Source organism: Xyrauchen texanus, chromosome 8, assembly GCF_025860055.1.
Source record: "Xyrauchen texanus isolate HMW12.3.18 chromosome 8, RBS_HiC_50CHRs, whole genome shotgun sequence".
Classification (NCBI taxonomy): domain Eukaryota; kingdom Metazoa; phylum Chordata; class Actinopteri; order Cypriniformes; family Catostomidae; genus Xyrauchen; species Xyrauchen texanus.
The window spans coordinates 21,361,969-21,378,452 of record NC_068283.1 but is presented as its reverse complement, the minus strand read 5'-3'; the positions used below and the strand labels follow the sequence as shown (position 1 = coordinate 21,378,452).

At 39.0% G+C, this 16,484-nt stretch overlaps 1 protein-coding gene across 1 annotated transcript in view; it reads left to right on the top strand.

Annotated features, from left to right (window-relative positions):
- Nucleotides 1-16,484, top strand: part of plekhh3 (pleckstrin homology, MyTH4 and FERM domain containing H3) — a 64,436-nt gene that overhangs the window by 26,767 nt on the left and 21,185 nt on the right. Inside the window, exons 3-4 of the mRNA XM_052132435.1 lie at nt 11,783-11,871; nt 14,780-14,962. Of these exons, the coding sequence (XP_051988395.1) occupies nt 11,783-11,871; nt 14,780-14,962 (272 nt within the window). The remainder of the gene's footprint in view (nt 1-11,782; nt 11,872-14,779; nt 14,963-16,484) is intronic.

The window sequence follows — 16,484 nt, the reverse complement described above, 5'->3', positions numbered from 1 at the left end:
TAGTAAAAATATAAGATGGTAAATATCTCTTTATGTTTATATAGTGAAAAATCAGTGGATAGCTTCATTATTTTTAACTATATTTGACCTCATGCATATATTATATAAGCTAAAAAAATATAAAGATATTATGTATATACATTTCTATTTTCTGAATTTTTTTTTACATTTTCTGAATTACTATCATATTAAATTGTGAGAAATCCTGTTTATCGGCATTACATTGGCCTCCCTGCTCAAGATTTCAACATCGGCCATTAAAAAACACATATTGGTCGATCACTAGTCTTATGTGCTCCAAACAGCATGTCTGTGTGTGCTAGCAGTATTAAGTCTTTGTACTTCCTCTACATCAGCAGTGTGAGCATATTTGATGTCTATGATCTCCCTATCTATACCATGTGTACACTATCAGTATTTATTGAGAAACTCTTGGTTGACCGTACAGTTTGATATTTTGTCTAGGCTGCATTTTATTCCGGTTATGTATTTCTCTCTTGCTGTTTCTCCCTCAGGGGTGCCATGTCTAGATTTGGAGAAAGCACACTGATATTCCTGCACTCCTATTATTCCTTTCGTTTAATCCTGCATGACCAATTGCTTCCTGCTTTGCTCTCCCTGATACAGGAAGTCGACTTGCAGGCCATTCTTGGGGGCTTCTGCTGCTGACTCTGGGAAAAGAGTGGGCAGCAGTGGGTAGGGTTGGGCTGGGTTTGATTGGACAGCTGTGGAAACCTTGGAGGCTGAGACCCCCCCCCCCCCTCCCCCAAACACACACACACACACACACACACTTATCTTGCACCACTTGTGTTTATCCCATACACCCACGCTACAGATCCACTACGCTGTTCCAAACCTGTGTTCCAGCTGTGACTATAGTATAAACCCCTACTTTACAATTTCAAGACTTGCTCTTCAAACACCCTCCATATCTAACACATATGCAGACATCACAAAGCATCCCATAATATTCAGTCTCACCCATGAGAAAGAAAAATCACTAATGACACCTCCTCTATTCACTATTGTTTCTTCTAGACAACTATGCGATTAATTTGAGCTCAAATTAAGTTTCCTGCATCTCAGATATTTCTCTTGAGAAAAATACACTAGTCATTTCACATACTTCCACTACAGTTTTAGAACTTAACAGCCATTGTTCAACAGGGTCACAAACGGTGCTCAGATTTGGCATGAAAGCCGACAATCAAAAGTCAAATATTTCAGAATGAAGTCATTTCTCATAAATATTTCAGAGGCGAAATTATCTAGGCCAGTGTTTCCCAACCTCGGCTAAACGACTAATAAATTCTACGGCTCATCACTATCCCACATATGCTAAACATCGTCAATATTTTTCCTTTTCAAGAACTTGTCCATGTTTTCTGTCCGTCTTAGTTGCGTGTTTACGGTCATGCAAAAAAAACAAAAAAATAAATAAGTCACATACAGTGCTTGCGTTAGACTTTCTCATCATCCGTCATTTTGACAGACGGGGTCGTAAAAATTCAGTCAAACTATTATTACCTGTCATTTTAATTGTCATATTTTAATGATAATTAGACGTTTAATAGCTTTTATTTTGAAGAGTTGGATCCCTAACGGCACACTGGTGATTTAGGCTATGCTATTTACGTTAATTTTATGCTCTATACTTTTAATGTATGTCATCAATTGACAAATTTTTTCCTATTTTTTATTTATCCAAAGGAATATTAGAAGGAATATGTAACGTGATCCATGGAAAGGAGGAGGCGAGAACCGGCTTTCCAATATAAATAATAGTTTAATGATAAACTTAAAAGACAACATAAACACACACATGACGGACATGTCCGTAAACGATCTCTCTCTCCCGCATGATACTCTGCAGTCGACCTTTATCCCTTAGAGGCTTGATTAGCCTAATATGGGACCGGGTGTGTAGATTCACGACCCGGCCCCGCCCTCCGCCCTGCCACATTCCTCCCTCATTCTCTCAGGCTGGGGAGCCTGGGGGAGGGCGTGCCCTAAGCCCTGTCTGCCGGCAGGTCATCCCCGTCTACCTGGACGAGGGAGGGGACAAGGGGAGGGAAACAGAAATAATTAAAATGGGGGGTACTCTGTATTCTCCGATACACCGTCTCATGGTCCTCGAGCACTCCTCCACCTTCTCAGGCGGACGACAGCCGCTTCTCACGGGGGGACCGGAGTCAGACTCACGACCCCCGGCGGTCAGAACGCCCCTCCGAATTCTCGCCGACTCATGGGGACACTCCTCTGCCCCTGGCAGCGGCCCTACCGCTCCAGTTGGTCGGGGAACACTTCCCTCCTCCCCTCGCGGACGGCGGTCTTGCTCTGACCCCTCCGCGTTTCTGGGGATGGCAGGGCTCTCCTCTGCCCCAGGCAGCGGCTCCATCACTCCAGGTGGTCGGGGAGTCCAGTCCCCACTTGTCACGTCGGTCTACTCCCTCCCCCGGTGGATGGCAGCGGCGCTCCCCTGGGTGGACGGCAGTGTCGAGGACTCCGCGACGGGCATCCCTCCTCCTTCCCTGGCTTCGGCACTAGTGTAAAGTGATCCATGGAAAGGAGGCGGCGAGAACCGGCTTTCCAATATAAATAATATTTTAATGATAAACTTAAAAGACAACATAAACACACACATGACGGACATGTCCGTTAAAGATCTCTCTGTCCATCACGATCCTCTGCAGTCGACCTTTATCCCTCAGAGGCTTGATTAGCCTAATACGGGACCGGGTGTGTAGGATCACGACCCGGCCCCGCCCTCCCACAGAATATTATGAGAAATATCTGAGACAATGTTGATACTTAAATGATACACAAGAGAACTCAAAGTCTCCTGGGTAATTAAAGGGCAACTCTTCTTACAAAAGCAACAAAATTACACTTTATAGTAATATTGTATTTGCTAACTTTAGTTAATGCAGTAGGTAACATGAATAAACAATAAACAATGCTTTTAAGCATTTATGTTGATAAATGTTAATTTCTTCATATACTATTTTTTGTGTAAAAAAATGGCACACATTAACATCTATTAATGCATTATTAACTAAAATGTACTAACAATGAACAACTGTATATTTATAAATTATATATTGTTAGCTCATGATACCTAATGCATTAACTAATGAAAATTTGTAGAACCTTATTGTAAAGTGTTCTTCAAGGCAAACATACTGTTATCCACTCATGGACTGATTCGCTCTCCATAATACACACAAATCCTTTAAAAATGATCACATTCACAGGTTTTCACATTGGTCCCTTTAAAAAGAATGCATGCATCAACATTCTTAAACATATCTCTTTCTTGGCTCTCATTCAAACGATATGATGGCAGAGTCACAGCTCATAAATTTGGTCCAGTGCACCACTCTTATCCTATATAATGGATCAAAGAGTCACACCACGCCTAAGCCAAGCCTGTGCTTTATCAGTGCCTTTTGTATGTAGGTGTGGCATTTCAAGTTTAGACACAATGACTGCACAGACACGTGTGTGTGTGTGTGTGTCTGTATGCTTGCTTGATTGCACATGTGTATATTGCAAGGTTTGAACGAGACGTGACCTGCTTCATGTCGATCGGGAGCAGGTATTGTTTGGTAATTGATGACAAGTAATTGTGTTGCTTCTTATCAGGCTTTGAAGGTCCAAGGTGCTTGAACTGATCTAGTTGTTCATTGACACTGAAGGGCCCCACTGTTTAAACAGTCAAAGGCCAAACTACTGTAACCCCCACTTCCTGGCTTTCTTTATGCTTGCTTTACTTGCTAACTGTATTTTCTCAGGGAAAAGGTCAGATAATGTGGAATTGCAGCCATTCTTGCACTTTTTACAATAAAGGTCTGTCAAAGGTTCTTCAGCAACCTGAGTTCAGCAAAGAACCATATTTCTATCAAGAACTATTCTTCACCTGGGATCCCGTAGCTCAACTGGTAGAGCACAGCACTGGCAATGCCAAGGTCATGGGTTCAAATCCCAGGAAACATTCAAGCTGATGAAATGGATATTGCATTATAAGTCACTTTAGAGAAAATGAATAAATGAGTTTTTTCTTTTTCTCCCAATTTGACATACCCAATTCCCAATGTGCTTTTAAGTCCTCGTGGTCACGTAGTGATTCGCCTCAATCCGGGTGGCGGAGGACGAATCCCAGCTGCCTCCGCATCGGAGACCGTTAACCCTCGCATCATATCAGCATCAGAATGGTCAAAGACGTCCATCTTGTTTGTGTTTACATACACCGGTGTTATTCAATGAAAGTTCCAAGAGGTCTGATCTTTCAATGTCCTTCCCAGAAAAGGTCTGGATAATAATAACTTAATCAGTGTCAGTATGGCTAGCTATATATATATATATATATATATATATATATATATATATATATATATATGTGTGTGTTTCACATTTGGCAGAGCAGCCAAAGTGTTTGGTTCTGAGGATCTTTTTCTGCAAAAAGTTTAAAATATGAATGTTAAAAGATATTGTTTTTAAGTTGAATGACAGCAGTCCAGTTTTTGTGTTTAAATATATTTTTTTTCATTCAGAAGATATATATATATATATGGAACATAGAAGGCCTTTTTATTTTTCAGGGTTGTCCCCTGACAGAAAATATATAAATTTAAGTCTGAATGGGCCATTTTTCTATATTCGTAAAAGTGACAATCTACTTACACAAACAAAAATTTTACATAAAAGTGCTGCATAAAAATACTGTTTACTATATACACCGATCAGCCACAACATTAAAACCACCTGCCTGAAATTGTGTATGTCCCCTGCATGCCACCAATACTGCACGTTCTGAGTTACCATAGACTTTGTCAGTTCAAACTGGTATGGCCATTCTCTGTTGACCTCTCTCATCAACATGGCATTTCCATCCACTGAACTGCCCCTCACTAGATTTTTTTGTTTTTGGCACCATTCGGGGTAAATTCTAGTGACAGGAGTTACAGAAATACTCAAATGAGCCTATCTGGCACCAACAATCATGCCATACTCCAGATCACTAAGATCACATTTTTTGCCCATTCTGTTGGTTGATGTGAACATTAACTGAAGCTCCTGTCCCGTATCTGCATGATTTTATGAACTGCACTGCTACCACACTATTGGCTGATTAGATAATCGCATGGATGATTGTTGGTGCCAGATGGGCTGGTTTGAGTATTTCTGTAACTGCTGATCTCCTGGGATTTTCACGCACAACAGTCTCTAGAATTTACTCCAGAATGGTGCCAAAAACAAAAAAAACATCCAGTGGGTTGCAGTTCTGTGGACGGAAATGCCTTGCTGATGAGAGAGTTCAACAGAGAATGGCCAGACTGGATCAAACTGACAAAGTCTATAACCACTCTGTACAATTGTAGTGAGAAGAATATAATCTCAGAATGCTATCCTGAGATGCTGGTTGGTGCTGTTTTGGCGGCATGAGGGGGACCTACACATGTAATTGTGTACATGAGAGGGCACGGCCGGCCACCAATCGGGCTAATCAGCCGAGGAGAGGAATAAAGCCAAGCCGGATGCGGCAGATAGAGAGAGAGAGAGAGTCACACGTAGCTGTCATGTGTGTATTTGTTGTGTCTTTTTACGTTTTCATTAAACATTATTTTGATGGTTCGTCTGGTTCCCGCCTCCTTGCCCATGTTAACCTTGTTACAGTACCCTTTGTGATGAGGCGTTTTGGCAGCTTTATTTCAATAAATACTTTTATTGCACTGGGGATTAAGTTCTGAAATTTACAGTATGTTTTTATAGTAGAAATACCTCCTTATATGTCAAAATATCCAGGAACATTTGATTCCTCGTGACATGACCCCTTTAAAAGCAAGAGTTTCTCAATAACACCTAATAAGTTAATAACAAACATCAGTAAGACTGCCACATCATATCATTCTTAACAGATCATTAGAAAGATAGAAATTAGTACTTTTGTACTGAGAGTTGAGAGAAAATTGAAAATAAATCAGTGTTTTATATCTCTTTAAAGTTCTAAAGTGAAATGAGGCATGTTCTGACTGTTATTCGACTGGATCAGTCATTGCTTGGTGCTCTGTTTTTCAATTTAGGAACAAAATATAAATTCTTTTAGGTCACCATCCCTGATTTTTCTCAACCTCAGATTCTTAATTTTTTTTTCTTTTACCGAGAGTCTAGACCGATTATAAAAACAATTCTAGCCCCGAGACATTCTCTTTTATACCCCATATATATCCATAAAAGATCCTACTACCCTCTAAAGTCTCTATATAGCAGAGCATGTGTACTGTATCTGTGTCTGTGTGCTGGGCCCATTCCAGTGGCCTATATGAGAGAGAGACCTCAGCTCGTTTTATCTGTGGGTTAATGCGGTCTAGATTAGGATGAGGGTTATTCTCATGCCTGAGGCATAGGGAAGGTTTTTTTTTGTTAAAACCGGATTGTTGAAACTGGCTTTCCGCTCTGTTCCATAAACTGGTTCTGACTGGCTGATTCCAGCACTCACAGGCTTCCTCTTTTTGTGTTGTCTGCCTCTCTCTCTCTTTCTTTCTCTCTCTCTCTCTTTCTCTTTCTCTCTGTGTGTGCGTGTGCGTGTGACTGATGTATGTAAACTTTTGACTCCGTCTGAGCTTCAACTTAAATTAGAGAGTGATGCAAATCCACAGGGATCTGTCACTGCATTTCTATGACACACACATACTTGTAAACAGACCTGTAAATAAATTTACAGAACATCGATATGGTTAGAGATATGCAAAGAACACAAAAATATATCAGATTGGAGGTCAATGATAAGGCAACATACTCTTTGGCTAGATTAACAGGCCTTAAAAAACAGCATCAGTGGGTGCTGTCAGAGTGCCAGAAGCCATGTCAGTATTTAAAATAATGTAAAATGGCTTCAACTTAAGACAACATACCCTTTCAAGTATTGTGGTGTGGGTTGATGGGTTTATTTGGTAAAACCCCTATGTATATGTATATGATACATGTGTGTGTATATGTATGTATATATATATGTGTGTGTATATATATATATATATATATATATATATATATATATATATATATATATATATATATATATATATATATATATATATATATATATATATATATATATATATATACATATACACACACGTATGCAAATATATACAGGTCCTTCTCAAAAAATTAGCATATTGTGATAAAGGTCATTATTTTCCATAATGTAATGATAAAAATTAAACTTTCATATATTTTAGATTCATTGCACACCAACTGAAATATTTCAGGTCTTTTATTGTTTTAATACTGATGATTTTGGCATACAGCTCATGAAAACCCAAAATTCCTATCTCAAAAAATTAGCATATTTCATCCGACCAATAAAAGAAGTGTTTTTAATACAAAAAAAGTCAACCTTCAAATAATTATGTTCAGTTAAATGCACTCAATACTTGGTCGGGAATCCTTTTGCAGAAATGACTGCTTCAATGCGGCGTGGCATGGAGGCAATCAGCCTGTGGCACTGCTGAGGTGTTATGGAGGCCCAGGATGCTTCGATAGCGGCCTTAAGCTCATCCAGAGTGTTGGTTCTTGCGTCTCTCAACTTTCTCTTCACAATATCCCACAGATTCTCTATGGGGTTCAGGTCAGGAGAGTTGGCAGGCCAATTGAGCACAGTAATACCATGGTCAGTAAACCATTTACCAGTGGTTTTGGCACTGTGAGCAGGTGCCAGGTCATGCTGAAAAATGAAATCTTCATCTCCATAAAGCTTTTCAGCAGATGGAAGCATGAAGTGCTCCAAAATCTCCTGATAGCTAGCTGCATTGACCCTGCCCTTGATAAAACACAGTGGACCAACACCAGCAGCTGACATGGCACCCCAGACCATCACTGACTGTGGGTACTTGACACTGGACTTCAGGCATTTTGGCATTTCCTTCTCCCCAGTCTTCCTCCAGACTCTGGCACCTTGATTTCGAATGACATGCAAAATTTGCTTTCATCCGAAAAAGTACTTTGGACCACTGAGCAACAGTCCAGTGCTGCTTCTCTGTAGCCCAGGTCAGGCGCTTCTGCCGCTGTTTCTGGTTCAAAAGTGGCTTGACCTGGGGAATGCGGGGATGTTTCTACTCCAGACTCAGTCCACTGCTTCCGCAGGTCCCCAAGGTCTGGAATCGGTCCTTCTCCACAATCTTCCTCAGGGTCCGGTCACCTCTTCTCGTTGTGCAGCGTTTTTTGCCACACTTTTTCCTTCCCACAGACTTCCCACTGAGGTGCCTTGATACAGCACTCTGGGAACAGCCTATTTGTTAAGAAATTTCTTTCTGTGTCTTACCCTCTTGCTTGAGGGTGTCAATGATGGCCTTCTGGACAGCAGTCAGGTCGGCAGTCTTACCCATGATTGCGGTTTTGAGTAATGAAACAGGCTGGGAGTTTTTAAAAGCCTCAGGAATCTTTTGCAGGTGTTTAGAGTTAATTAGTTGATTCAGATGATTAGGTTAATAGCTCGTTTAGAGACCCTTTTCATGATATGCTAATTTTTTGAGATAGGAATTTTGGGTTTTCATGAGCTGTATGCCAAAATCATCAGTATTAAAACAATAAAAGACCTGAAATATTTCAGTTGGTGTGCAATGAATCTAAAATATATGAAAGTTTAATTTTTATCATTACATTATGGAAAATAATGACCTTTATCACAATATGCTATTTTTTTGAGAAGGACCTGTATGTATGTATATACATATATATATATATATATATATATATATATATATATATATATATATATATATATAAGGAATAATTGATCGACGGGCCGTTGAATTATTAGAAAAATAATGCACACCGGGGTGGTAATGCGGTCACGACGCGAAGCGGAGCGGAGGGTGTGCATTATTTTTCTAATAATTCAACGGCCCGTCGTCAATTATTCCGCTTATACTACAGTTACCACACCTCGAAACATTGTTCAGATGATGTGATTCTAGATGTTTGTCAAGTTTTTGTCATTAAAACGCTCTTGTATGTAGGACTAATTTCTTACGCATCTAATCCCATGCCTCCGTTGCTAATTCCAAAACGTCATTTTAGAGTTAGTAACGGAGGTTTGAGCACTGACAGCAGACTAATGCAGTTATTAGTGTAGTTATTAGAGAGACAGAGGTTGCAATAATGAGACAGAAAATCATGTGCGTCATATTATTTAATTTATTTATTCATTCATACGTTATAATTCATTCGTTAATTTGAACGAATTTATTTATTAAAATTAAACTGCACGTTTCCATTGATGGTGAAGTCAGACATCGAAAATGGCAGATCAAGCGCATTGGGCTGACAGAATTCAAATCATCCAACGACGTATTGGGCTGCTGTGTCTGGTGACAAATCCTCTTGAAGCTGAAGTGGATTTGTCGCTGTCACTTCTTGTTATGAATTGTATCCTATTTTCCGTTATTACGGTTGACTACGCGAAGTGATATGGAACTGTAATGCGGTCAAGACATGCCTGGAACTACTTTAGCCGTGCGTTTCCCTGAAAATAATTGCACGCCTAAGAACGTTCTCAACCAATCAGAATCAAGCATTCAACAGCCCTGTAGTATATATATATATATATATATATATATTATATAATTCAGAGATGCTATTCTTCTCACCACGATTGTACAAAGCCAGTTATCTGAGTAACCTTATATTTTGTCATTTCGAACCAGTCTGGCCATTCTCTGTTAGGCATATCCGTTCACAGAACTGGAGCTCACTGGATGGTTTTTTTGTTTTTGGCACCATTCAGAGTAAATTCTAGAGACTGAAAATCCCAGGAGATCAGCAGTTACAGAAATACTCAAACCAGCCCGTCAGGCACCAACAATCATCCATGTGATTAATCTAATCAGCCAATCGTGTGGCAGCAGTGCAGTGTAGAAATCATGTAGATATGGGTCAGGAGCTTCAGGTAATATTCTCATCAACCAGCAGAATGGGGAAAAATGTGATCTCAGTGATTTGGTGCATGGCATGATTGTTGGTGCCAGATGGGCTCAGCTCTGACCGATGTGCCGGTAATACCCTGGACTGTTTTAATGCTGACCCCTTGTCATGACATTCTTGTGAAAACTCTTCGGGGTAAGAAGACTGCATGTGTGTTCTCAAGTTAGATGTTGTGGAGTCATATAGCAGCAATTTCTTACACAACTTTCAAATGACTATGCATTTGTCAACAATTTCGCCTTTGATACTCCAGAAACCGAAGATGCGCCACACAACACTTTTAAGATGTTTTGGTGTAAGTAAGATCCTCTCCGACTCCGAGTCCTCGCTCTCTTTTTCAGCCATTTTTCAAATTAACAACTGCATCTAATGGGTTGAACTGGATAGGCTAACAAATACAAACTGCTTCAGCTATTTCATCATTATGTCACGCACGCTTCCTGACACACCTAAAATTCGAATGCATGGTTTTTGCATTCAAATGTGAAATGTTCTTTTTAATTCGAGGAATATTAGAAATTCAAATTTTAATTTGACAGCCCTAACTGTCACATTCAGTTCCTCTGCTACAGCCTCAAAATGTGTGTGTGTTTTAGACTGTCAGTGCCAGTGTTATCGGAATAAGTATCCATCCCTCACTGTCTTGTTTAAGGTTTTTTGGTCTCAGTATTCCTCTGTTCACATCATGCATCACTTGTCAGCTAATGATGTCACCTGACTAATCTTTTACCAGCCTGTTCCATGCTGCTATCCAGCAGAATTCCACGTTTTGTTTTGTTCTGATGTAGAGTATAAGTAATAATTTAGTAGATACGTGCAGTTGCTTGCAACCATGGTTTTATCAATGATGATGACTACAGTTTGTTTCTTGTATGGATTAAACCAGCTTCCTTCTGGTTACAGCCCTGATCTTTTGCCACTTAACCACCTCTTACAAAACTATGTTATGGTATCAGTACTCAATGTAGAAAAAAATCAGTACTTTCCTTGTTTGCATGTAAAAATGCTGTATATTAATATAAATAAAGGTATGTAATGATTTTAATTTATTAATAGCCCTAATATATATATATATTTGCTCTTTCAGGGAAACTACTGCCCTTTCATATGTAAATAGACGGTTCCTGGCCAGTTACAATATGCACCAAATTGAATGTCAATAGTAATGGTACAGCAAGGGTCTCAAATGGTAATGCCATAATACTCATATTTACCATGACACTGAATTACCTTATTCATGAACCATGCTATTTAGATGGTGCTGTAAGTTACTTGAGAGTGGTCCGTGCTATTACTATTGTACCATGTAACACCTTTTAGTTATTTTGTTGTTAGTGCCCCTAGACCACTCTCTTTCTCCTCATCTCTTCCTCTCTTCCTATTACTTTCTTTGCGTGCGAGTGCCCTTGGCGTCTCTTAGTCACGTTTATTTTCAGTCTTTCCCCTGGCTGCCAGACCGATAAAGCCCAGCCTGCCTGGCCATGGTGGTGGAGAGTGGAGGGATGTGTGTGTGTGTGTGTGTGTGTGTATGTTTTGTGTGTGTGAAATGTGAAATGTCTGCATATATGAAGTGGTTTCAGGCTATGTTAAGTGTCCATTTTAGCAGCAGAGGTGTTATATTGACCCCATCTTCCCTCAGGGGACGGGTGTGTATTGAATGTATATATATGTGTGTGTGTGTGTGTGTGTGTGTGTGTGTGTGTGTGTGTGTGCATAGGGTGCGGGGGGAGATTTGGGCATACAGTAGTTACTGGGTTACAGTATGCACATTGCTGACGGCCTGTGTTGTGTTCAGTCTGTCAGGAGTTCCTGAGGAGAAGAGAAGTCTCATCACAGAAAAGAGCAAGATGCCGGTGGAGGAAGAGCCTGATGTGCTTGTGAAAGGTGAGGATGAAAGTCTACTGAAAGCTACTGAAGAACTCCAGATCAATTCATGTCTGGCATGCTGGGCATGTGACTAATTGTTTGCATGCATTGGTGCATTTGTTTGCATGCATTTGTGTGTTAAAAATGTGCATATTTTTTGAATACTAGACACTTTGAATTAGTGTCAGATTTAATTACTGCTCATTTTAGTTTGAAAGATATAACAAATCAAATTTTTTTTTAAGCAATATTGATTTTTGTGAGTACCCGTAACCGATTATTTAAATGTTCAAGTGTTTAATAACTGGTATTCAGCCAGATTTATATCTTTTTTTTTTATCTATGCTTTGTGATGCAATGTTAACTAAAGAATCATTTGACTACAACAATAAAAATTTGAACTATTTCTAATTTATTAGTATATTGCTATTATTATTATTTTTTATACTATTAATAATAATTTTACAAATTACAGATATTATGATAATTATCAAAATCAAAACAGATTTATTAGCGATGGCATATATCAGTAGATTTGATATTAAGTAGCCAATAACCGATTAAGTCGAACATTTTTAATATTGGTATAAAATATCAGTCAAACCGATAATCGTCTATCGCTAAAGTTTTTTAATAAAACTTTGGCAACTTTATTAATAGACCAATATCAAAGTCTGACTCATAATTACCTCTCAAAACACAGCGAACAGTGTGATGTCCAGGGTATGGAAGGCTAAACAATATCTACAGTATATGCATGCATTTATGCATATGCTTCTGTTAAAACTCAATCATTATCAGTGGCACACTGATTGGCTGACATGCTGCGCACCAATTGAGAGAGACAAACATCAGTTAATCAACACTTAAGATGCTGACCACAACTTTTAGTGTGTGTGCGCGTGTGTTACTCAAGAGTCCTGTATGATCTCACAATATCTGAATGTGAGCGCTGTGTGATATTTGTTGCAGTGGAGAGGTAATAATACTCAATCACATGTAATGAGTAATAATAAGCATGGCAAAGTAATATTAGTGTAGAGGGGGCCAAATACTCCGCCAGCCTGTCTCATGCTGACCGGCAGAGCTGCTAAATAAGACAGTCTTCCCCCAGTCTGTCTGGCTCACTATCACACACACACAAACACATACATATTCAAAGGGAAATGTAGCAGGTGGTGTGCATCTGCAAGCAGCAGCGGAAAAAAGGTAATATGGTCTGGGTGTCAGAGGTCTTTTGATGAGGGTTTACCAAAAAAAACTTTTCCCATGAAGCTTTTCTTGATTACTGGCACCGATATACTCTTGTGCATAGACAACAAACTTTTTGGATGTCTTGAGAGAGATTTTATCCCCAGCATGACCTTACAACCCTCTATTAAGCTGGGTGAGTGGTGGTTTTGTACGCTGTGTTCTCGTCTGGATGTGGACACACGGATTTGTGCTGTGGTGTCTTTTTCCATGAGAACTAATGAGTCTGAAATGGCAAGAGCACCACAATCTAGCTCCCAAAGAATGACATCACACATTATGCATCTGTCCTTCAGGTTTAACATGCATGTTTGTATTTGAATATAATAGAATATTCATAATATCAGGACACAATTTCCCAGGTGCTTAAAACTGATAATTTACTTCACAATGACAACTGACAATGCAGCTACATTACGATTATTAGTACATTTAATTATTTGCAAAATTGGATGAGTAATCAGGAATAACCCAGAGAGCAACCTATGAACTGAGCATTATTCAGACCAGGGATGAAAAACAATGTTTTTATTTCAATTCGTTCTGAACAGAAACAGTATTTTTTTGTTCCGGTTTGAGTGTTCCGCAGTCTCCTTTCCAAATGGTAAAAGGTTAGAACGAAATAAAAGAACGGTTAATAACGTTCTTTTAAAATGACATTATTCCGTATTAAGGGTGGGTGATTATACCAGTTGCAGTGTTTCCAGATCTCACACGAGAAACAAGGTACATGTTTTGGAAAACAAGCTCATAATTACGGAGTTGCCTCACCCAAAATAAGCAAGAATAAGCGATTCCATTTTTGTCAAATGGGGGAATTTTTTTCTATGGGATAGAAATCATAACAAGCATAGCATAGTATACAGTAGCCTATATAAAGTAAAGTTTTTTTTTAAATAAATGTATTCTTAAGATGAAATATATCCTCCAAAAGTGTTTCAAATAATAATTTGGCCAACTAAAATTTCCTTCCTGTATGCATGCATACAATGCGTGGGTGCTATGAGGCTAAATGTCACCTTTTGCAGGGGCAAATGGTTAAAAACAAAATGTACATTGTTTTTAAACTAGCAGTGTCCTTTAAATCAAAGCACATGCTCTTGTTCTTAAACAAATAAAAGCCAAAAACAATTTAGGGCAACAGAAAGTGGTGTAATTCCGAAAATGTACTGTGATAAACCCTTTGGTCTTTTGATTTCATTTGAAAAGTTATGTTTTCACTCTAGAATAATTAAAAGGGATTTTATTCGTGTTTTCAGTTACGTTCTGCAAACTCAGTTTTTGTTTTTTGATTTCGTTCATTGAACCGGTTTTAGTCCCTGATTCAGACAACACAACCTTGATCGCTATGTGGAAAATATCAGTAGTGTACATATTAATGCTCCATTTTGTATATTCATCACTACTTCGCTTTGAAGAACCCAAAAAATTTACCAATATGATATGAACCCATTTTTGTAGTCAAAAAAATAATGCATTAAAATTGGACACCACTGTAGACATTTTTGGGTAAAATTACACTTATTTTTGAAATGCAGCCCATTTAAATATTGATTTAATAATTCATATGATATTATTGTGAGATTTTCTTTTTTTTTATTGATAATTTTTACATTAAATATTAGAGTCTAGCACAATAATAAAATTTATTTTCTGATTTCTGCTGTTTTGTCAGGCTGGCTCCTGCGTGAGGTGCAGGACGGCTGGCTCCGGCAGAGGAGGTTCTGGTTTGTGTTGACTGCTGACTCTCTCGACTACTACACCGGCCCGGACAGAGATGCTCGCAGACTGGGCACGCTCGTACTAACCTCCCTCTGCTCTGTGCTGTGGCCCGATAAACATACCTACAAACAGACAGGTAACCCACACAGAGACACCTGAAAATACACCTAAAAATAGCATGTCCCTGTTATCCCCTGCTGGTAGATGCAGAAACTACACCCTCCCACCGCCTCCTTTTCCCTATTGACGGCCATTCAAAAACAACCATGTATTTTGATGAAATATTTTTTATATGTGAAACATTTTAATTACAAACGTTTCATTGCATTGCACTACATCTTTTTGTGATGACCAATGACCGTGAGCACTAGCGCGAGGTTGGAAACAAGCTTAAATCACACGTCCTAGTTTGACACAGACGACACCTGATTTCTACACTTCATGTGCATATCTTATACATTTGTCAGAATGATCTAATAAACAAACGGAAACTCTTGACTTTGCAGTCTTGTGTCATGGTTATTTAAACAATATTGATTATAGCATGTTAGCGTTCTAGTCTAAAAATATAGGGCATTCAATTGTAATGCATAATTCATGATACATCGGTCTAAAATTATGGCATTTTTAAGACCGCTTTTAATTAAGTAAAACAACATCAGAAATTAATTTATAGCAATTTATTTAATAAATGTTTGGCCTAATTTGATCACCCAGGCCACACTCACATCACTGTAGCCTTCCATTGCCACGCGCACATTGTGTTATGAGTGTTGCGAGGACGTAATTTTTCTGAACAACTGGTGCCAAGATCTCGCATTCTTCCAGGGGAGTCGGGGGGACCTTGTGCAAGCTGAGCACTGTGATAGATGGGAATGCTAACCGAAACCTCTAGCCAGGTATTTTAGCCAGGTATTTTAGAGCTCCTTGACAAATACTCCGCAATATCTTTGTGGTTACAGTCTTGCTTACATCACTAAAATACCCACAAACAGTCAAATAACACACATACATACACCTGCAGACAGCAGGCTGTATGCACATCAACTCAATCCATGACATATTATCACAAAGGAATTTACAAAAGGCGTCTGTAACCTCAGTCCCTCAGATTTAAGAAAGAAAAGTACAGTAGGTGTGCAGGTTTTCTTCAAATCAATGATTTACTAAAAAATGTCCAAACTTTCAGAGCCCAGCACAGAATAAATACAATATTTAACTTGTTATTTCACTCATTATTTAGGGGTTGGACTTCTACTATCACCAAACGTGAGATAGAAAGATCACAGACCCGGTTGCCTGAAGCTCGTGTCGACATTGGCGTGAATTCTTTCTTGTAGGCAGACTGTGACTGGGGATTGTTTGAGATGACAATAAGAGATAAAAATAATGATAATAAAACAAGAGAGAAATACAGGCAGACAAACAAGACACATTGTTGTCTGGAGAAATTGTTGGGAATGACCAGACAGGCTCAGCTGCTTAGTCATACTGATGAATGTGTGTGTGTTTTCAAATAGCACATTTTCAGCTAGACTTCTGAAACTCACTCACACAAATTGTCTAACCAGCACAGTTGTCCACAAATCTCTGAACTTTTCCTAGATAAGGTTTAGGGACTTTCCTAGATAAAAGTATGAGTGTGCATGTGATGACAG